We start from the raw sequence: 22,275 nt of genomic DNA, 5'->3' as shown, positions 1-22,275 counted from the left end.
GGAGATCCCCTGGAGAAGGGAATGGCAACCCACTCCAGTGTTGTTGCTTGGAGAATTCCATGGGCAGAGAAACCTAGTGGGTTACGGTCCATGGGGTCACAAAGACTAGGACACAACTGAGCAATTAACACTTTCACTTTGTTTTCTTGGTAACTGTGTGTCTCTCCCTGGACAGGAAGCTCTCTGAGGGCAGAACCAGGTGTGATTGACTCACCTTTGCATCCTCACGGCCCAACACTGCACCCGGCTAGTGAGAGGTTGTCTGTTTCTGCTCGGGTTGCGTGATTAGAATAGGAATGAGTCAGTTGCCCTCCAGCCCCTTGCTTTTGATAACCCTGAGTCCGGGTGAGGGAAGAGCCAAAATAAAGAAGAGAAAAATGACAAAAGGTGGTCTGCCTTGAGGCTGAGTCAGACCCCAGAGGTCTGGTTAGGTGGAGTCTCCTGTGCAGCAGATGGCAGTCTGTGGATGTTGATGGAGGCGGGTAGTTTGCTCATTTGATGTGATTAAGGCTCATGCAGGGTCCCAGCAGCCTGAGCTGGCTCTAGTCTCCTGAGAGGAGAGAGATGGGAAGCTGGAGGAAGGTAAGAAGGCAAGTGGCCATTGCCGCTGAGAATGGCTCATGGAAAGGACTCCCTGCTCTGGGCCCCTCTCTCAGGGAAGATACCCTGTCTTTCCCTAGCTGGAGTTCTCCTGTGGGGTGAGGGGTGCATGGGGCTGGGGAGAGACACTGGCCTGCAGCTTGAAGCCCCTTCTCTAGGGCTTGTCTTTGTTGGGGCCCTGAGATGGCTTCCAGGCAGGCACCAACCTCTCCCCAAGGCTCACAGCAGGGCCGTGGACGGCACTGGGGTGTGTGGACTGCATCGTTCCCACATGAAGGGAACATCGAGGAGGTGGGCTGGGACCCACAAAAGCTGAGCGTGGGCCTGCATGAGGGGCTCCGGAGCCCCTGGCAGGAGCGGCCGGGATCTGGAGCGCGCGCGGTGGGCTGTGGGACTCTCTTGGCTCCTCAGGGGGAACCTCAGCTCCTGCCCAGCTTCCCACAGGCAAGCGTCCCAAAGTCTGCGTCACCAACCGGCCGTGGCCAGGTGAGTCTCTGCGGGTGAGCCTGTCAGGGCCCAGAAGGGAATCGCCCGGGGACATGGGTGGCGAGTTACCCCATGCACCCATGGGACCTGCTCTTCCTGCAGCCGCAGAGGAGGGATTCACACCCACTCCCCACCTCCTCAAACCCCCTGGGTGGCAAGAACTAGGGTGTCCCCAGTGAGCGGCCCCAGAGGAAGGGAGTGGGGTGGGGCAGGGGAGGTGACCCGGCAGGGTTGCCTGCCCCCACCTCCTTCTACCTTTGTCCTCTCCTCTTTCCCTCCCCACTGGCCGCCCGCCCTCCGAGAGTGGGGGCTTGGGGAGCGGGGAGGGGGACCCTGGACAGGGCAGGGGTGTAGCAAGGGAAAAGGAGGGAATTCCAGACCAGAGGACTGGAGGCTGGGGCGCTCAGGGGACAGGCTGGATGGGCGTTCTCTCTGAGGCAGCCCCCAGGTCAGGCACAAAAAGCTGGCTTCTGCCTGTGAGCGTGAGCGGTGAGCACCATCAGGGAGGCGCCTTGTGCCTTTTGCAGCAAGCTTTGGGGGAAACTCCATGTGGACGTGAGCTTATGTGGCAAAGGGCTCAGACATCAGGATCAGAAGGACTTGGGTTTGAATTCTGGCCCTGATTCATTCTTATGTGTGACCTTTTTTATAATTGCAATGTCTTTTATTTTTTTTAATGCCATACAGTATATATAATTATACACATATATTTATAAATTCACATGTAAATTTATAAATATAAATTTATATAATGTAAATACATATAAATTTTTAATAAGTGTATGATATATATTTTATAAACATAAAATTTATATATATAGACATTTATGTATGTAATATATTTATATAATATATATTTCTATTTGTATATATATTTAATTTTATAAGCAGCTCATACAGCTCAGTATTAGGAAAACAAGCAACCCAATCAAAAAATGGGCAGAAGACCTAAACAGACATTTGTCCAAAGAAGACATACAGATCGCCAATAAATACCTGAAAAGATGCTATGGGTGACTTTGAACAAATGACTTTGCTTCTCCATCTTCCTCAGCCTGCTTCCTTCCCTGTGACATCCCTTTCCTCTCTTCTTTGCATCAATCGTGTCCTTCAACACTCTTCGAGGATGGCTGTTTTCAGTAGTTTTTCATAGATCTCTTTGTAGCCCTTTTTTCTATCCTTACTGTTAGCTCAGATCCCAAGAACTGGTTGTTTTTGTTTCTGTTTTTTTCAAAAAGCAAAGGCCAGCTTTGTCAACAAGTAAATATGAGCATGCTTTGTCACCGAGCCATTTTACCTGTTAGAGCTCATGGTGACAGCAGTGACTGGTAGGTAGATACACGGGTACGTTGAGGATGAGGATGTTAATGTAAGTTCTTCATTGTTGATCACCCTTTTACAACCACTGGAAAGATACGGCTCAGTATGTTTGGGCTATATACTCTGTGGTGATCACACCACCAAAGTGATTTCCCAGGCCCAAATCTGATCATGCTCTCAGTCATTCAAACATTCCCAGTGGCCACCATTGCCCAGAGGGCCAAGCCTACACTTGGGCAGCAAAGCCACCGCTGATGTGGCCCAAACGTACACCTCGGCAGCTTTACTGCCTGCCTCCCCAACCCTCTCCTTCTTTTGCCCACATGCAAGTCCCAGAGGAATGCATTCACCGCCTCCTGAACGCATCATGCACCATCATGTTTCCAAGCCTCTACACACGTCATTCTTTGTTTTTCTGGAGAATTTCTATGCATTCAAACCCCAGCACGACTGCATCTCTGTTCCCCCAGGCGGAGCTCTGGTTCTCTTCTTGCTCATGGGTGGAGAGCTTTACATGTCCATATTTATGTACATAGGGCTTCCCTGGTGGCTCAGTGATAAGGAATCTGTATGCAATGCAGGAGACGTGGGTTTGATCCCCAGGTTAGGAAGATCCCCTAGAGAAGGAAATGGCAACCCATTCCATATTCTTGCCTAGGGAATTGCATGGACAGAGAGCCTGACAGGCTACAGTCCATGGGGTCACAGAGTCAGACACGACTGAGCGACTAAACTGTCACCGCCATTAATGTACTTACAGGGTCTGGTGAATATTGAGGCTTCTGTCGACACCAGTGACCTGGGAATGAAATGCCCAAGGTGTGGCTAGCATTCTGTTTATCTTTGTATCCCCAGAACCCAGCAACAGTGATTGGCAAGCACTAGGAACTTAAGCAGGTAAATGAATATAGACTCATTTTCATGTGCTTTGTGTTATTTTCCCAAGAAAAGCAATTACTAGTGTGGATTCTCGGCTCAACCATCTCTGAATGCAAATCTCAGTTCTGTCACTTGTGAATGAATTTAGCCAGGTTGTTGAATGTCTCAGCAGCTTCAGCTAATAAATGGGTAACAATATTAACCTTAAAGGGATGTTGGGAAGATTAAATGTGAAAGTAAGCTACTTAGCAGTGCCAGGCACAAATAACCATCCAATGAAGGATGACTATAATAATTAGACCAAAGTGCCCATGTTCTCATGACAGACCCCTTTATGTGGAGCTGCACGTGGCTATGAGACAACCGTCTTGGAACAGAGATGCTATTGGTACAGAATTAATCCATTTAAGAGTCAGACCATTAACCTTGATCCTGATGGCGCAGTGCCCAGCCTGATTGCATTTGAAGATCAGAGAGAAGACTCATGTGGGTCAGTTGTCTAGAGGAGCAGGAAAAACCATTTAAACCAGGTAGCAGATCAGTGAATTATACCCTTCATTACGTTTTGTATTGACAAGTCCGTTGTTTCCTTGCTGTTGGCCTTCATGTCTGTCCTTGGTGATTATTCATAAATGTAACTGTTTGCATTTTCCAAATATGTTTGAATTTCACAAGTCACATGTTTCCCGGACAAAAGCCAAAATGAAATCAACCCAGTCTTTGAAAAAGCAGCTGATGAAGGCATAATCCACACCTTTAATTAACATTGAGGATTTGAAACTGAGTACACAGAGGGAAAATGAATGAATTGCTTAATTTTGTCTTTCTTGTACTTCACCTAGTCTCTCTTTACTCAAAACATCCATGCCCTGTATGACATGTTTTTCTAAAGGTTTTATTACGAATGCATACTTTTTTTCATCAACTGCAGATTTTATTTGTGCTTAGAAAGCATTCAGTTATTACCCTCAAGGAAAGTTAAGAGACTGCCCAGGTACTCACTAAGTCAGCATTCAAGGTGATCAATTCAAGCGTCTCGAGGTTGCTGCCCTTAACGTAAGCAGCTTGGCCTGGCCACTTGCCTCAAGCTGCCAAGGAAATAAACCAGGACCCTTGAGGGTGTTTCATGCTGGAGTTGTATTTGCAAATCTGGTTTGGGAGAGGTTTTCAACAAAGGTTCCATCCTCTGCTCCTGCTGCGCTGGGCTGGTTCAGTGCAAGAGGGCGACCAGAAGCTTCTGGAAGTCCCCAGAGGTGTCTGAGCGAACCATGTCAGAGAGAGACTTCTGGTACTTCTCTTGGAATCTGGCTTTTATCCCCTGAAGGTCCGTCTGTAAGAGAGACGATAGCCAATGTGATGTTTATAGTGTTTTCACCACAAACACAGGCAGCCACTGTTCTGAGCACATTATTCTCACTTGCTCGTTTACGCCTCAGAGAGCCCTTGGAGTTGGAGTTACTATTCTTCCTATTTTGTAGCTGAGAAAAAGAAAGCTGAGTTCAGCTCCCCAAAGGTGGCAGAGGTGTCTGTGTGTCTGTGTGTATGTTCTAGTACAGCTTGGTTTATGGACACTGAAACTTGAATTTCATATGACTTTATGTGTTACAAAAATATTATTTTTCCTTTGAGGTTTTTATACAGTTACTTTAAAATAATCACGTTCTGATAATAGGGCTGTATAAAAATGAATGGTGAGCCTGATTAAACTTGCAGGCCACACTCTGATGACTCTTAGTATAAAGTTAAGAAAATTGTCAACACAGTTTGAAATGAAGTCTTTTTTCTTTTGTCTCTTATGCCCTGATCAGCAAGGATATTAGTGCCAAACAACAAAATTCAAATCATCGTCAATTTGTAGGACTTAATTTTGAATCTACAATTGACCCTTGACAATACAGGAATTAGGAACACTGACTCCCAGGCAGTCTAGAATCTGTGTGTTGTTACCTCTGCCTCAAAAATGAAAGAATTGGTCAATGACTCCTACAAGGGCAGGAAACTGAAACAGTTTGCATAGAATCAGGCCTCAAACCTTAGTTCTTCTGATGCTACATATTGTGATCTCTAAGGGAACACAAGGGCCTCCCTGGTGGCGTGGTGGTAAAGTATCAGCCTGCCAATGCAGGAGACCTGGGTTCCATCCTTGAGTTGGGAAGGCTCCCTGGAGAAGGAAATGGCAAGCTACTCCAGTGTTCTTGCCTGGGAAATCCCCTGGACAGAGGAGCCTGGCGGGCTGCAGGCCATGGGGTCACAAAAGAATAGACAACACTTGGTGACAAAATAACAAGGAAATACAAACTTTTCCTCACACTTAGTTAATTTAAAGATCCATAAAATGAGAGCACAGGTACTGTTATTTATTGAAAAAAATCTGCATATGGGGGCACCCACACCGTTCAAATCTGTGTTGTTCAAGGATCAACTGAAAAACTTGAAAAGGTACCATCTAGGTGCTGGAGGTGGAGAAAGGACTTAAGAAACACAAATAAAAAGATTGTTTTGCTCTAAAGACTCTTACAACCTAGTAAAGGAGATAATAGTTGTGCCATGGAAGATATAATTCCAGATAGAATACAGGGAGTCTCATAAAAGAAGCACAGAGCTCTCTTTAACCAGGAATTTTTTTTGGGTTTTGTTTGCAATTTTGTTTGTTATCATTATTGTTTTTAAATTAGATTATATCTTGCTTTCTAGTGTTTGTTCAGTCGCTCAGTCATGTCAACTCTTTGTGACTCCATAGACTGTAGCCCACCAGGCTCCTCTGTCCATGGAATTCTGCAGGCAAGAATATTGGAGTGGGCTGCCATTTTCCTCCTCCAGGGGATTCTCCCAACCCAGGGATCAAACCTGCATCTCTTGCATCTCCTACACCGGCAGGCAGATTCTTTACCATGAGCGCCACCTGGGAAGGGCTTTCTAGAGAGACCCACAAACAATTGCTCAGGTTTCTGGTTCTTTTTCTCTCCTACCCCAATTAGAGGGCCCAACAGGAGACAGAAAGGTGAGCAGGAGAGGGTAGGAGAGTGAGGAATTGTTGGAAGTGGATGGTGTGCAAGAGATCAGCAGGTGGCCCATGTCCCCTGCTCCCTTGGCTGGCAGGCTGCTTGACTGGGGGAGAGGGGCGAGTGCAGGGACGGGATGGGGCTCTCCTGGGCTCCGTTCTAGTATCAGGCAGCTTTGGGGGACTAGGGGATCTGGCCAATATAACTGTTTGGGCCCAAAGCATTCTGAGGGAATGGTCCCCATGTGGAGATGACCCAGGGCCTGTGGTCAGCCCTGAGCTAGGATAGAGCATGTTGGAATAAACACTCCATGCATGCTGGAGTGAACATGGCACCCTGAGGATCACTTGGAGAGCTCCAACCCCTGGGGTCTTTGGCATCCTCACTGGCCTTTGTCACCAACCTGCTCCTAGGAGTGTCCCAGGATCTCCAGAGACTCTGACTGGGCTTGAGATACCAAGAGACAGAGAGACAGAGAAGGCAGAGACCTAGAGAGATTATGGAAAGAGAGAGATTCAGAGCAGCCAAAACAAAGTGAAGAGGGCGGCAGAGAGACTGGGGGAGGGAGCGAGGAGGAGGAAAGGACAGGGGCTTTAGGAGAGAAAAGGAAATATGAATCAATCGTGGAGGAGGAGAGAGGGAGGAGAAATTCCAGGAATAGAAATAAAAACGAAAGAACGGTCGTGTTGCTAAGTTATGTTTCAAAACAGTGTCAGATGTTAAGTATTATTTGTCAGAAATATGGGGGCCAGAATTTGGGTTGGTATCTCTTCCCCCTCATTTAACACGTTTTTGAGGGAAGATGTCAGTGGTTTTCAAGTTCCACTTCACTGTCCAAGGTCTCTCTGCTGTGGATGAAATGCCACTTCCCCTTTCCTCGGTAATTCCTCCTCTCTGTGGCCCTGAATTCCGAATCTGAGTCTTGACAGTTGTTTCCAAACTTTTTTGGCTATTCCTCTCCTTGGGCCTTTGTTATGCTCAGGCATTCTCAGAGAGGGGTGATAATGCTCCCCAAAGGGGCAAAACTGGTTCTTAGAGGCTGAAAAAAATCTGAATCTTTTAATGTAAATGTAACTATGTATATACATAAGGAACCTAAATAGATATACAGTGTATGCCATGTTAACATTTCTTGGAGGGTAATAAGGATTAGGAAAAAATGAGGTCTAAAAAGGTTCCCTCGTGCGGGGATCACTAATTTTAAAAAAGACTGGGAAACCTTGTCTTGTACTGACGTGGTTTTTGTGCAGAATTGTGCTTCGGGGGTGTGTTTAAGGAAATAAAGGCCTAACTCAGGAGTCTGGAAAGGACTTGCAAAGTCTCTGCTGCTGGGTGACCAGTCTGTTGCCAAGTGAAAGTGTTAGTCGCTCAGTCGTGTCCAACCCTTTGCAACCCCTGGCCTGTAGCCCACCAGACTCCTCTGTCCATGGAATTCTCCAGGCAAGAATACTGGAGTGGGTAGGCATTGCCTTCTCCAGGGGATCTTCCTGTCCCAGGGATTGAACCAGGGTCTCCCACGTGGCAGGCAGATTGTTTACCATCTGAGCCACCAGGGAAGCCCTTAAAAATGAGCTTCGCTACCCTGACCAGCCCCTCCAGGTCCCTTCCACACACCACCCCGAGCTCTCTGGAGGCACCGATGGCAGAAATAGAAGCTGCCGACTTCCCTGGGGGTCCAGTGGTCAAGACTCTGCACTTCCACTGCAGGTGGCATGGGTTTGATCCCTGGTCCAGAAACTAAGATCTCACATGCCCCGCAGTGCAGGAAAACAAAGACGAAAAAAGAAAAGACATAGAAGCCGCTCTCGTTATTGTATTTTTATAAAAAGAAACTGAATGGAGCCCAGCACAATGTCCTCCACAAAGTCTGGGGAAGCAAGGGCCGTCTCTGTAGATAGACTCTTAATAAAAATGACCTGTTGATGACATCCGTGGTGGCAAAACAAGAAGGTGGAGCCAAATGCGTCTTACCTCAGCCCGGGTCACAATGATGTCAATGAGGGTCTCCTCGTCGGTGCCCGCACCCTTCATGGACTTGTACAGGCGGTCAGCAAAGTAGCCCTGGAGGTCCCGGGCACTCCTCACTGCGCGGGACAGAGGGAAAGAGGGCATGAGGCGGTCACGTTTTGTTCAAGAACAGAGAGACGCTGACGAGGAGCAGAGCTGGGTGCCCTTGGAGCGGATGGAGTCATGACCTTTGAAAGGCGCAGACTTCACACTGTTGGTAAAGGATCTGGAAGGTTCCCCCACAGTCAGGGCACCCGTCTCTTCAACCAAGTCCCCTTCAGACACACAAGAACCTCTTCTATTCCCTGAAGACCCTGGGGAGGAGGGGGAGCGTTGTGGGCACCCTCAGGCTCTCCCTGCAATTTTCACAATTCTCACCAGCAGAAATGCCTTCTCATCTTTAAGAGAAATCTCTGATTTCTGCCAGAGTCAGGTCTAGAGGGGAAACACAGTGGTGGTTTAGTCTCTAAGTCATGTCCGACTCTTGTGATTCCATGGACTGTAGCCTGCCAGGCTGCTCTGTCCGTGGAATTTTCCAGGCAAGAATGCCAGAGAGGGTTGCCATTCCCTTCTCCAGGGGATCTTCCTGACCCAGGGATCAAACTCAGGTCTCCTGCGTTGCAGGTGGATTCTTTACCGACTGAGCCACCAGGGAAGCCCCCGAGGGGGAACACAGGCTGGCTGGCAACCTCTCCGTAATAAAACTTGGTCATCTTGAAGACTGATTCAGTTGCACTGTGATCCTCTGGCCTGCCGTGCTAAGCAAACTTCCTTCCCTTCGTTTTTCATCACTGGGTTTTAGGTGTGAGCTTCATCTCTGAATCTTTTCTGAAATCCCCACACCCTTCATCGTGTGTGGTCTGGAATGTGGGCTTGATGAAATATTTAGTCCTGTCTACACAGCATCTTCCTGTGATGCTGCTAATTGCTCTTTTCGAGCCCTGCCCCAGTCAGAAATGAATGAAGTATGATCTAGTCCTCAGATGAACAAAGTATGGTCTCTATTCACCCACCAGGGAATGGGGTGTACCTCTGCTCCTAGGGGTAAATATTGGTTTGTCCCCCTCTCCCAGGTTCATAGGATTCTAACACTTTGGGGGAATGAACTCTTTTCTGTTTATATTGTTGATGTTTTGCCTAGAACAATGAACATTTTTGATGTTCAGTTCAGTTCAGTCTCTCAGTTGTGTCTGATTCTTTGCGACCCCATGAATTGCAGCAGGCCAGGCCTCCCTGTCCATCACCAACTCCCGGAGTTTACTCAAACACATGCCCATTGAGTCGGTGATGCCATCCAGCCATCTCATCCTCTGTCATCCCCGTTCTCCTCCTGCCCCCAATCCCTCCCAGCATCAGGGTCTTTTCCAATGAGTCAGCTCTTCGCATGAGGTGACCAAAGTATTGGAGTTTCAGCTTCAGCATCAGTCCTTCCAATGAACACCCAGGACTGATCTCCTTTAGGATGGACTGGTTGGATCTCCTTGCAGTCCAAGGGACTCTCAAGAGTCTTCTCCAACACCACCGTTCAAAAGCATCAGTTTTTGATGTTAAGGATAGGTAATAAGGAATAGATGCAGCATAAGTGTGGAATGCACATCCTTACCATGTCCTGTAATGAGAACTCTTGTTTTCTAGGTAATTGACAATGGACTTGATGCTTACAGGCCAGAGGAGGAACAGAACTAGGAAAGCAGAGTCTGGCTTGGGGGTCTGTCTCCTTATTTTTTGGGTTATGTGGTAGCCAGCAGAGTGTCAGTGGAGAAGCCCAGACCCAGGCATCTGAATCCACAAGCTGCTGAATTGGTGGTGGATTTGGGGGTGAACCTGGCAATTTGAGGAGTAGCGTATCTGAGACTCACTGTGGCATCCCCCTCCCAGGCATTCTGAGCTGGTGACCTCACAAGATTTTCCTGAGGACCCTGTGCCACGCATTTGTATTAATTGATGTTGAAATAATCATCTGCCTGGTGTCTGAGCCTACACTGGTGGTGACTTCTCCCTTGAATTCCTTCTTCCTGATATTTTGGGGAGAAAATTCCCAACTTTGCTGCTGTGTATGGGTTATGCCTGGTGAACAAGCCCTGCTGTTCACAGCTGCAGGAGTGCCCCAAAAGTTTGGATGAGGCTAGCTTGGGAGGATTTCCCAGACGGCTCAGTGGTAAAGAACCCGCCTGCAAAGAAGGAGTCACAGGAGATGCGGGTTTGATCCCTACATCAGGAAGATTCCTCGGAGGAGTACATGGCAACCCACTCTAGTATTCTTGCCTAGAGAATCCTGTGGAGAGGAGCCTGGTGGGTTACAGTCCATAGGGTCACGCAGAGTCAGACACGACTAAAGCACTATAGCATGCATGGTCACACAGCTCAGGAGGATATGGGAATAAAACTGTTTGTGGCTGTGTGTTCAGGGCAGCCAGATGCCCTGCTGTGTCCCCTGCTCCTCTGGGCATGCAGAGCAGGGATTCTCAAACTCCAGGGAAAGTAAGACAACCACTCGGGGAGCTTGTAAAGGTGTGGCTTTGGGCTGAATTCCTGCAAGTTCTAAGTGGGTGACCTGGACTGGGACTCTGAAAACTGCATTTTCACATCTCCTTCCCCCAGGTGGTTCTGATGCAGGGTGTCGTCAGACCCCACTTTGAGAACAGCTGTTCCAGAGACTGTGAGCAGGGGAAACCGTCTGGTCTCATAAACACCTCCTCCTCAATTTTAACTTCACACTGGCATCTTTACAAGTTAGGCAGGAGCAGGGTGGGGAAGTGTCTAGAGAATTTAGTTATGGAATCATGTTCCACTCTCTTTGTGGTTCATTTTCAAGGTCTTTTCTGATCTCTTTTTTATTTGCTGCTAGGGGAGTCCACCTAACTACTGCATTTCACTGTCCCCCAGCTGTCGGAATGGGCTCTTTCCTTCCTCTCTACTTGCTTTGCTCTAATTGCTTTTATCTGTGAGCATTTGTGCTTATGTATGTGTGCTCAGTCGTGTCTGACTCTTTGCAATCCTATGGACTGTAGTCTGCCAGGCTTCTCTGTCCATGGGGATTTTCCAGGCAAGAATACTGGAAGAGGTTGCCATTTCCTTCTCCAGGGGAATCTTCCTGACCCAGGGATCAAACTCGCATCTCTTGTGTCTCCTGCTTTGCAGGTGGATTCTTTACCTGCTAAGCCATCAGAGAAGCCCATTTTTATCTTTACTATAGCTCAGTCCATTGATTTGTGTGTATTTGTCATAACCTTGTTGCTTCTTAAGAAGAGGAACTGGATCTATTTCCCACTAATTCCCATGCCTGGCACAACCCCTGGCCCAGGCAGATGCTAAGTAAATGTTACAAACTTGAATGGTTTTATTACCATTAATACTTAGTATCAATAAAGATTGATATTAAACTTCTGACTGAATTCTGGTGTTTTCCTAATTCTTTACAACTGCAAGTACAGAAAGGATTTGGAGCCTTGTAGCTGGGCCATGAGTAGATCTCTGTTTACTTGAGACAGTCATCCTTAAAATCCTAAGGACAGTCATCTGTGTGTATCCATAGTGGGACAGGAGCAACATCAAGGATGCTCAGGCCTCTGTATCGGATCACAACAGCAGAGCTGCTAGTTTGAATGCAAAATGTTGATGGATTAAAAAAATTATCAATTGCTGACATTGCTCCCAAAAGTCCCATCAAAAAAAAAGCAAAACAAAAGAGTTTGGCAGCAAGAGGACATTTTTTAGCTTCCAAGGGCTGCTTTTTTGGTTCTTCCTCTTCTTCTGGGGATATTCTCTCCATTTCTTGTGCCATTTGGGATGCTGCCCTGGCCTCTGAGCCACCAGAGTGTGGACAATGGACAATGCCTTCCTTCCAGGACTTGCAGACATGAGAAAGGAGCCTGCCAGTCACAGCCCAGTACCCATCTCTCTGCTATTTCCTGCCTTACGGGCAACGCCTGGAGAGAAGGGCCTGGCGTCTGCTTGGCATGGCTATGATCTGGTCTCCTCCCCCTTGCTTTCTAAACAGACTTCATTCATCCCAGTGTTGAAGGGAAACAAATGGCAAAGGTCACCCTCGAGCCATCAGGCACCTGAGAAAACTTGTTCACGGATCAGAACCTGAGTGCTTTCGAGGGTATGTCGTGTGAGCCCATGCTGGCCTGAGACTAGACAGTGGTCCCTGGCTGCTGATGGTTGTTGCTGGGAACCCACAGTCCTAGTGGGACCGTAGTGGGTGCTGTGGTGTGCCCCAAAGCTTCTGTCTTCAGGACCGTGGCACTCAGGCAAAGTGTTACACGCTGGCTGCTCACAGCTGAGCAGCTTCTCAGGAGGGAGGGAGTGGCTGGGTCATATGCATTACGAGTCAAAGCAGGCAGATGGCTTCTCCAAGGCCGCACGTGCCCGGCGGCTGCAGCCAGCCAGCTGCTTGGTGTGGGGTGCGAAGGCCTGGGACCCTTGCCTCAACTTCAGATATCCTGATTTCAGGGCTTCCTGGGGACCAGAAAAGTTCCAGTTGCAGCTGCCTTACACCCATTCTCTCCCTTCCCAAGGCTGCTTAGATGTGTTGTGTTTCCCAGACTATTACCTGAAGTCTTCCTGAACGCAAACCTCTGTCTCTGAGTCTGGTTCCAGGGAGCCTTACCGAAGTCAGGGGCTCTCCTGGCTTTACTTACCGAGTGTTAAGTAGGCCTTCTGCAGGTCTCCTGATGTTTCTGCCTCAATGGCCTCTTCGATGTCTTTGCCGATGAGCTGGAGAGAGAAAGTCTTGCTGTTAGTCCAGCTTTTGCTCTTGGCCGTGGTGCACTAGAGGCTTGTTCCTCCATGAAAAGACTCACCCAGATTTGGTCATGCAAGGACCAAGGAAACTTTGAAACTCCCACCTGGCCTCATCCCTTGCAGGGCTGGGGGTGGTACTCCCCCACTATTTGAGTGGGGACTCTCATGGCCGAGGGAGATTTGACCACTAATGGATGTGACCCCAGGCAGGACCACTCCCGCAGCCTCAGTTTCCTCCTCCGTAAGAATCAGGGAGTGGAAGAACAATGAATAAATACCGAAACAACATTCTTTGTGTTTCTATAGTACTTGTTTCCTATGTGTTTATAAAAACTCTTTCCATTTCCAGTTTTTCAGGAGGTTGTGGTTATAATCATCTCCTCCATTGTAAACTGAGACTGGGAGCTCAGGCGGCTACAGTCTGGGTGACATAGGTAGAGGCCGTGAAGTTCGCGGTAAGGACTCGGTCTAATGTTTCTGATACGATGGGGCTACGTGGGCTAGGAGCAGGGTGGGGGACGTGTAGGGGGGCTGACCATGTCAAATGCCAATTTCCTTCCCTCTGGGGAGACTCCAAATGATCTTATATTCACTCCCAGCTCGCCTATCATTCTGCTAGCATTACATGTTAGGTTTCCTTCCAAATATTTATAGAAGCTGAAGTTTAGAGTAAATTGTGACCACACTTAGCACAAGTACTGCCTGGTCCAAGCTCAGGGCAGGCATATAAAGAGAAAGGAGAACCTTCAGGTTTGGGAAATGCAGTTAAGCATTAGAAATACTGAAACTTCTTTCCTAGAAATTATCTTTTGAGGATATGACACAACTGTGAGTCTATAAATAACCGGGGCCCTTGAGGACACACCAGCGGAGCTTATTCTGAAAATCCTGGTAAACAACATATTCTTTGTGGTGGGAGCACGATGGATGCAGGGGAGGAGGGTCTGAATTTAATGAACCCGTTGCTTGATTGCCTCATCATAGTTGGCCCATCTAGAGGTCTGGTGTGGAGTGGACCTAGATAAGATGGGAGTTGGGTTGGGGGGCTTTCAGTCCTGTCCCTTTCTTAGCTGTCCTCAGTTGTTTAGGGGTTGGATGCGGGAGCTAGTATTTCAGAAGAAACCGCTCTCACTTTCCCATGAACAGCGTTCTTGTTCTGTTGAAGGAGGTTGTGTTACAAAAGGAGATTGTATTCACACAGGTCTGTGTTTACTTAAAAAAAAAAAATCCTCACACTAAACCACTTTCTGTTTTTATTGTTAATACTGGGCCAGAACAGTGTTTTTTAATTTTCTATAGCATCTCAGTCTACTCAACAGATAAAAGCAGGAAAGCAGAGCTGTTCTAGGGAGGTGGGGGAGGGGTTCCTGACCCTAGCCCTAGACGCCAGGTTCCCATTCTCTGAGTCTCATCGCTGCTCATCTCCAGGGGGCGCTATTTATGAGCTACAAGGAGATGGCATTGTCCTTTCTTCTCTGCCTGTCTCTTGACCCTATCTCCTCCTGATAGCTCCCAAAGCACCTCCAGAGGCTCCACTGAACACAAATGGGAAACAATCCACTGGCCCAAGGTACTAGGACTCTCCTTTGCAAATGGCATGCTTCCCACTGGAACACTTAATTCTTAGGGGGCTCTTTGGACAAAACCAGGTTTTGTGATCTCAGTACAAAAACACATTGCCAGGGTGGATTCCAGACAAGCCTCAGAGGCTTCTAGTTTACCAGGCAGCATTGTCTGTGGAGAGATTATTAGAAGAATAGGGGAGATACTTTTTTCTTTTAAAACCGGCGCCCTGATTGACCACATGCCCACAGCAGAATCATAGGCACTCTGGTTTTAATTATAAAAGCTAAAAGGCTAAAAGCTCTGGAATGGGCTTAGAAAAACTCTGGAAAGGGAGGGGAGAAGTGGTGAGGGGTGCGGTGGGGAGGAAGTGACCTGGGGCTGAGGGTATGTGTACCTACAATTTATACTGAGCCCTGTTTGGCACATCATAACTCTATAAGCCTGTCATGTTTGGTAGACTTGTGAAGAGTAATAACTTTTCGTGATGCAGCACAGTTGGGAAGCTTTGTTGTTTGGGCTGGGATTTCTGACAGCGTCAGCAGTTAAGACTCAAGTTTAGAGGACAAATCAAGGGCAAAGTTTTTGTGCCAAAAATTAAAATTCAACTCTATGCCAGCACAACCTGTGTCGCATAATAGACATCAATGATCTGACTCTAGCATATTAGTGCTTTTAGCCTGAGACCATGAGAAAATTTATGGAGCCAGATTCCCGAGATCATGGTCATGGTGAACCCTCAAAATCAGTGATAAAGATCAAGATGAATGATGTTCCAGCAAGGTTTTTGGAATAAACGAATAGGTATTAATAGCATTTTAAAGCTGATTTCATGTAAAGAATCCTCAGATCAGTAGATTATCTTATTTTCCATTTGAGTTTCAGCTGTTTTTTGATGCTGTTGGTTCACACAGGGAGACTCCTACTAACTGCTAATGTTAGCTGAGCATCTACTGCATGCCAAGCAGTAAATGCTTTAAATCTGTTATTCATTTAATCCTTACTAACTCTGTGAAGCAGGTACATTATTATCCCTATTTTACAGTTGGGGAAATTGAGGCACAGAACCCTTAGTAATTTGCCCACGGTCATACAGCTAGTAGCCTAGAGCAGACTTCTTAAACTTTAACATGCTTCAGGATCTAGAAGATTTATTAAAACACAGATTGTAGGACCCCAACCTCAGGGAATCTGGTTCAGTTGATCCAGGGTGGGGATTAAGAATTCTTGTTTTAAGCATGTTCTCAAGTGATACTGATTCAGCTGATTCAGGATTAACTTTAAGAACAATTGGCTTAGGGAGTATCCTTAGATTGTCAGTAACTCATGTGTACACACATGTGCATACACACATATATGTGTATTTCTATAGTGATGCCCAATGACAACCACTCCAGAAACTCCATCCATGGCCCCTGTCTAATGGGAAGAGGCTCTAGGTCATGGAGAAGTCTTCCAGCTCAGGCTACTTAGCTCCAGGCCCAAAGGCCAGGGGAGTTCAGGGTGAGCTGCCTTTGATCAGGACTCTGGGCACAATTTGAAAGCAGAGGGCCCTAAAGGCTTATATACAGTAATGATAAAATTCCAAAGCTTTCTTGTCTTTTCATCTGCTGGCAACACGTCGGAAACGCTATTCTGAGTGAGGAGCGGCCAGCTCTAGCCGAGGTAGGAGCTCAGGCTGGGGAATCTTGGAGCTCTCATCCACTTTCTGCTACTGACTTACTGTGTGGTCCTGATAAGTTACAGATGGCTCCTTACTCATAACAGACTTCCCTTGTCCAGCAGTTGTGGGTAACAATGGCTGTTGAGCCTACATTCGAGTTACAGTATTGTTGTGAAATTGAAATGAGACACAGGGCACAGATGTGCTTTGAATAGTTAAAAACACTCCACAAATAAAAAATACTAGACCCCAAAATATCTGATATTCCACAAAAGCCTTCTTGGAATTAAAGACTGATTTTCAGGGAAGGACTAACTACTAAGTGCCTTGAAATAGCTCACTCACCTTGTTGGCTTAAAATGATCATCAGATTAAAAAATAATTGTATAAGAGCAATTTGTACACATCTTTTCAGGAACGTATCTCTGAGGTATTACTGTATCTGTCTCAGGCACTGTCTAGCCAGTTGTCAATTGGAATAAAAATAAGGGCAAACATTTGTATGCTTACTACAAGCCAGATACTGTCCTGAGCCTTTTATATTCATCTTATTTAACTCTTAAAATAATCCCATGAGGTTGGAAAGATGATGTTCAGGGTCTCTTTTCACAAATGAGGATGGAGACGTCTGTTCACTTGTTACAGTAAAACCAGGATTTGAACCTGGGCCCTCTGACTCCAGGGCTTTGCTCCTAAACTTGACCTGCTGTCCTAGCCTCTGCTGCAAAGTGGGGTTTCCCAGCCTCAGCACTGCATTGGGGCCAAATGGTTGCCTGTTGTGGGGAGCTGTCCTGTTCACTGTGAGATGTTTAACAGCATCCCTGGTCTTGACCCTCTAGATGCCAATAGCACTGTTCCCCCCAACACACCTGGTTATGACATCTTTCCAGACATGATCAAATAATCCCTTGTGTGCATGTGTGTGTGTATGTGTGTGTGTGTGTGTGTGCTCAGTCACGTCCAACTCTCTGTGACACCACGACTGTAGTCCACCAGGCTCCTCTGTCCATGGGATTCGCTAGGCAAGAATATTGGAGTGTGTTGCTATGCCCTCCTCCAGGGAATCTTCCCAACCCAGGGATCAAACCTGAGTCTCTTGCATCTCCCGCATTGGCAGGCGGATTCTTTACCACTGCGCCACCTGGGAAGCCCCAAATATCCCTTAGGATTTGCAAAATCATCTGTGGTTGAGAACTACTGTTATAAAAGACACCTTCACCCCTGCTCCCACCACTCAGTTCCGCATCCCAGATCTCGGCTTCTTTTAAAAATAACTTGAGACTGTGTGAACTCCTTGCCTTAATACTGAATCACTTACAGTTTGGTAGGCTTGAAAGGTGGCTCGTAACTGCTTGTGGCTTCTCTTGGCCAGGAGTTCACTGAAGGCAAGCTCATCTGTGCCCCAGCGGCCTTCCCCTGCCTAGAGGACCGAGTGCAAACATTTTGAAAACAACTTTTGCAAAAAGACCAAATATACACAGCTGTGACCAGGCCTCACTCACAGGAAACAATAAAACATACACTGAAGAGAAGTCAAATTGATTGACCTAATGCTTTCAATTTCTAACCCACAAGTGTACCTCACCTATCTATTTATATTATTTATACATCCCCTTGCTCCAAAATGGATCTGAGGGGGTTAACCCTAGAGTAAAAGAATAGAATAAGCAATTCTTTTAGGTTCACGAAGACAGCATAGATGAAAACTACTTTCAAGATCATACTTATTTCCAAAGTAATTCCAATTCACATAAAAGAAAGACATAATTGTTGAAAATCATGTTAAATAAAAGAAAACCATTTGCAGAGACTGGCACGCCTGCATACTTACATCATACAGCTCTTTGGCATCCTGCCCAGCTAGATCTTTGTCCACATTATCTCCTTCATCACGATTAGCCTCGAAAAATCAACAAGTTGTTATTAACTTGAGTTCCTGCTTGACCACAGAAAACAAAAAAGGGAAAGTCCTCAAGAAGGGGTGATTTCAGAGCAGTGGCCTGAAAATTAGACTCAGCCTGGCAAAGTGGCAGCACTGCTCTTTGCTGCCATCTTTTGGGCACAACTGATAAACAGAGTAGCTTCTGTGACAGCACATTTTTCCTTTTTTTTTTTTTTTTGTAGAAACCAGGTCACTCACAAACCTGTCTGACCTCTAAGAATCCTCATGATGTCCCTTAGAATGAGTCTGCTGGGAAGCTATCCATTTTCCTTCCAAAATATCAAGTTGCACCTCTCAGGGTCCCCGTTCTGAAGAACCCGGATGTTGGTCATGGAAGGTCTTGGAGGTCTCATGAAAGCCCTTAGTGGCAGGTGGAATTCTAAGGTGAGCCCGATGGCCCACCCTCTTGTCTAATCCCCTCCCTTCGAGTGTGGGCAAGACCTGTAAACATGGTGAGGTATCACCCCTGCGATCGTGTTATGTTTATGTGGCACCAGGGATGTTTGCAGATGTAATTAAGGTCCCTAATCAGTTGTCCTGGGTAGGTCTGACCCAATCAGGTGAGCTCTGAGAGGTCAGAAATGGAAGAAGTCAGAGAGATGAGCTCACACTGGTCTGGAAGAAACCATATAGCCATGCTCTGAACTCTCTCTGGGGCCACGTAACAGGGGACTGTGTAGCCTCTAGGAATTGAGGGTCTTTTTAGTTGACAGATAGCAAGAAAACAGGAACATCAGTCTTACAGCCACAGAGAACTGAAATCTGAAAACGGCCAGTGAGCTTAGGAGAGGACCCCAGGCCTCACAGGAGGTGGCAGCCCTTGATTCCAGCCCATTGAGACCCTGAGCCAAGGACTCAACTAACCTGTAACAGGAGCCCTGGCCCATGGAAGCTGCTAGATCATAGATCCGTGTTGTTGCTAAGTCTGCAGTAGTTTGTTATGCAGCAGAAGAGCATTTGTATAGTCTTCCTGCTATAGCTCAAGCTTACTCTGTGTTCTCTGCTATTGATCTCTCCACATGGAGAGTAATCAGAGGAAACACAGAAAGCTCAGAAAGATGGGTGTGTCAGCGAGAGGGCAGAGGCCATCTGGCTGGAGGCCCGGGGGCTGCATCCTCGCAGGGACAGTTCTGAAAACCCTGCTTTCCTGGCCAAGCGGTTCCTACAGGCCTAGACTCAGGGTGAAGCCTGGAAGTTAATTGTATCATGAAAAGGACCCTATTTGGGGTCAGATGAATTGGCTCTTGCTCCCAGGCTATGTCTTACTGTGTATACACCTAGAGGTTCCTTACTGGCAAAGTGAAATGGCAATGCTTAATGAGATGACTCACTAACAGAAAGGGGTTGTACACTGCAAATGACAAGGCAGATTGTTACGAGGGGGGAAATCTCCATTGAATAATTTCAGAAGAGCTGGATGGACAGAAGACAGGTTGGTGGTTCACCCGTAGCAGTTTAATAAGAGAAGGAAATGTTTATTATCTACATTGCCTTTTACATCATGGTTGCCTGTTGCCAAGGGCTATTTCTCAAGATCATAAAGCATCTTTACTCTTACCTGTAGCAGGGAGACCAGAATTCCTTTTAGGCTTCCACTTGTATCACCTTTGACATCTGATTCAAGGCTCTTGTCAAACACTTTAAGGGAAGAAGAAAGGAGGAGAGGAAGCAGATTTAGCTTCCCAGAGGTAGTTTGCAAGAAGCATTCTTTATCTAAAGTCGGAGCAAAAGGTCACTTACACCTTTGGTAGGCCTCTTTAATGGCGATGATTTCCTAGGAAAGATAATAAAGAAAAAAATCAATACTTCAGAGCAGGGTTCATCGATAAGATAGGCAGAGACCAGCCAAGATAAGAGGCAGAGCCTGTTTCTGGACGCAGGATGCCTTCATGACTTCCTCCAAAGGGGGCAGTCCCTGAAGGTCAAGGTCCAAGCCTAGAGCAGGTCAGCAAGTTCCTGGCTGTGGAGGTAAGGGGTTTCCCTGGTGCCTCAGGTGGTAAAGAATCTGCCTGCAGTGTGGGAGAGTTCAATCTCTGGGTCGGGAAGATCCCCTGGAGAAGGGAATGGCTACCCACTGCAGTATTCTTGCCTGGGGAATCCCACAGACAGAAGAGCTGTTGGGTCACAGTCCATGGGGTCACAAAGAGTCGGACACGACTGAGCGACTAACACACATACACATCCTTAGTTAAAAGAGAGAGCATTACAGCTAAGCTGATTTAGTTTTTAAAGATTCCTCGAGGTGGATCATTTTTAGAGTCTTTATTGAATTTGTTACAGTACTGTTTCTGTTTTATGTTTTGGTTTCTTGGCCATGAAGATCTTAGCTCCCCACCCAGGAAGCTGATTTATTTTTTAAAGATTCCTCGATGTGGATCATTTTTAGAGTCTTTATTGAATTTGTTACAATACTGTTTCTGTTTAATGTTTTGGTTTCTTGGCCATGAAGATCTTAGCTCCCCACCCAGGAATCGAACCCACACACCCTACACTGGAAGGCGGTCTTAAGCACTGGACCACCAGGGAAGTCCCTAAACTAACATAGTCATTCACTGCCTTCTTGCTCCATCTCACTCCCCGTCCTGCCCCAGGGAGCCAGTTTAAGAATTTCTGTGCATATATTCCCTTTGCATTTGTACATATATGTTTGTGCTACTGAAAATATATAGAATTGTTTTGTGTATGTGTTTAAAAACTGGAATACTGTATGTATTTGTTCAACTTATTTTTTTCACTCAGTAATAGGTCTTTAAGGTCCAGCTATGCTTACACACAATTAGTCACCTACTTTTTTTTTTTTAAGTGGAGACAAAATGTTCCATCCTACAGTAAGTCCCAGTTTATTTAGCCAGCCTCTGACTGATGGACATTTAGGCTGTTTCCAATTTTTCTCTACTTCAAACAAGTCTGCACTCAGTCAACAATTTGCTATGTACTACAGTGCAAGTCTCTCCCTAGGGTGTGTGCTGGGAAGGACTGCCTTACAGGCACATGCCACCCTGATAAAACGAGTGTCATAATAAAGTGAACTACATAACTCTTTTGGTTTCCCAGTACATACAAAAGTTATATTGATGTATATGTACGGTTGAGTCCTTTTGCTGTACCTGAAGCTATCCCAACGTTGTTAATCAGCTATAATGCAATATAAAATAAAAGGCTAAAAAAATAAAAAGAAAAAAGTTATGCTGACACTCTACTATAGTCTACTAAGTGTGCAATAGTGTCTGAAAAAACAATGCACATACCTTAATTTAAAAATACTTTATTGCTAAAAAATGCTAGCCATCATCTGAGCCTTCAGCGAGTCATCGTCTTTCTGCCAGTGGAGGGTTTGAAATATTGTGAGAATTGACAAAATAAGACACAGAGACAAGAAGTGAGCAAACGCTGTTGGAAAAATTATGCTGATAGACCTGCTCCAAGAAGCATTGGTGCACACACTCAGTTTGTAAAAATGCAATAAAGTGAAGTGCATAAAGCTGTGTGTGGCTGTATATTTCAATGGCTTGTCCCGAGGGACCCACTTGGGAGCTGCCTCAGTTTACACTTGAATCAGCAGCATATAAGTGCCAGTGTCTCCCCACAGTGCCTCCCACAAACTGTTTAAAGTGAAAGAAAAAGAGACACAGATGTATAGAACAGACTTCTGGACTCTGTGGGAGAAGGCGAGGGTGGGATGTTTCAAGAGAACAGCATCGAAACATGTATATTATCTAGGGTGAAACAGATCACCAGCCCAGGTTGGATGCATGAGACAAGTGCTCGGACCTGGTGCACTGGGAAGACCCAGAGGGATCGGGCGGAGAGGGAGGTGGGAGAGGGGGTTCGGGATGGGGAACACATGTAACTCCGTGGCTGATTCATGTCAATGTATGACAAAAACCGCTATAATATTGTAAAGTAATTAGCCTCCAACTGATAAAAATAAATAAATAAATAAAGTGAAAGTTGTGAGGCAGCAATGGGGAGAAGGGAGTGGGGCTGATGGAAGATGAGGAGCCAGGCGGTGTTGCTGTGGTGGGCGGGAAGGAGGTAGGAGGAGGTGGGGGCTGAACACCCGA

At 46.4% G+C, this 22,275-nt stretch overlaps 1 protein-coding gene across 2 annotated transcripts in view; it reads right to left on the bottom strand.

The window, feature by feature from the left end:
* Window positions 1-4,021: 4,021 nt before the first annotated feature.
* The window catches only part of ANXA13 (annexin A13), a 55,289-nt gene continuing 37,035 nt past the window's right edge, over window positions 4,022-22,275 (bottom strand). For both annotated transcript variants that reach the window (XM_070477049.1, XM_070477048.1), the window contains 7 exons: window positions 19,952-19,985; window positions 19,770-19,849; window positions 18,101-18,169; window positions 17,588-17,689; window positions 12,941-13,016; window positions 8,259-8,371; window positions 4,022-4,615 (listed from right to left, as the gene is read on the bottom strand). In XM_070477049.1, the coding sequence (XP_070333150.1) occupies window positions 4,496-4,615; window positions 8,259-8,371; window positions 12,941-13,016; window positions 17,588-17,689; window positions 18,101-18,169; window positions 19,770-19,849; window positions 19,952-19,985 (594 nt within the window). In that variant the 3' untranslated portion in view covers window positions 4,022-4,495. The remainder of the gene's footprint in view (window positions 4,616-8,258; window positions 8,372-12,940; window positions 13,017-17,587; window positions 17,690-18,100; window positions 18,170-19,769; window positions 19,850-19,951; window positions 19,986-22,275) is intronic.

The sequence above is a fragment of the Odocoileus virginianus genome, chromosome 15, assembly GCF_023699985.2.
Source record: "Odocoileus virginianus isolate 20LAN1187 ecotype Illinois chromosome 15, Ovbor_1.2, whole genome shotgun sequence".
Taxonomy (NCBI): domain Eukaryota; kingdom Metazoa; phylum Chordata; class Mammalia; order Artiodactyla; family Cervidae; genus Odocoileus; species Odocoileus virginianus.
This window is presented reverse-complemented; position numbering and strand designations above follow the sequence as displayed.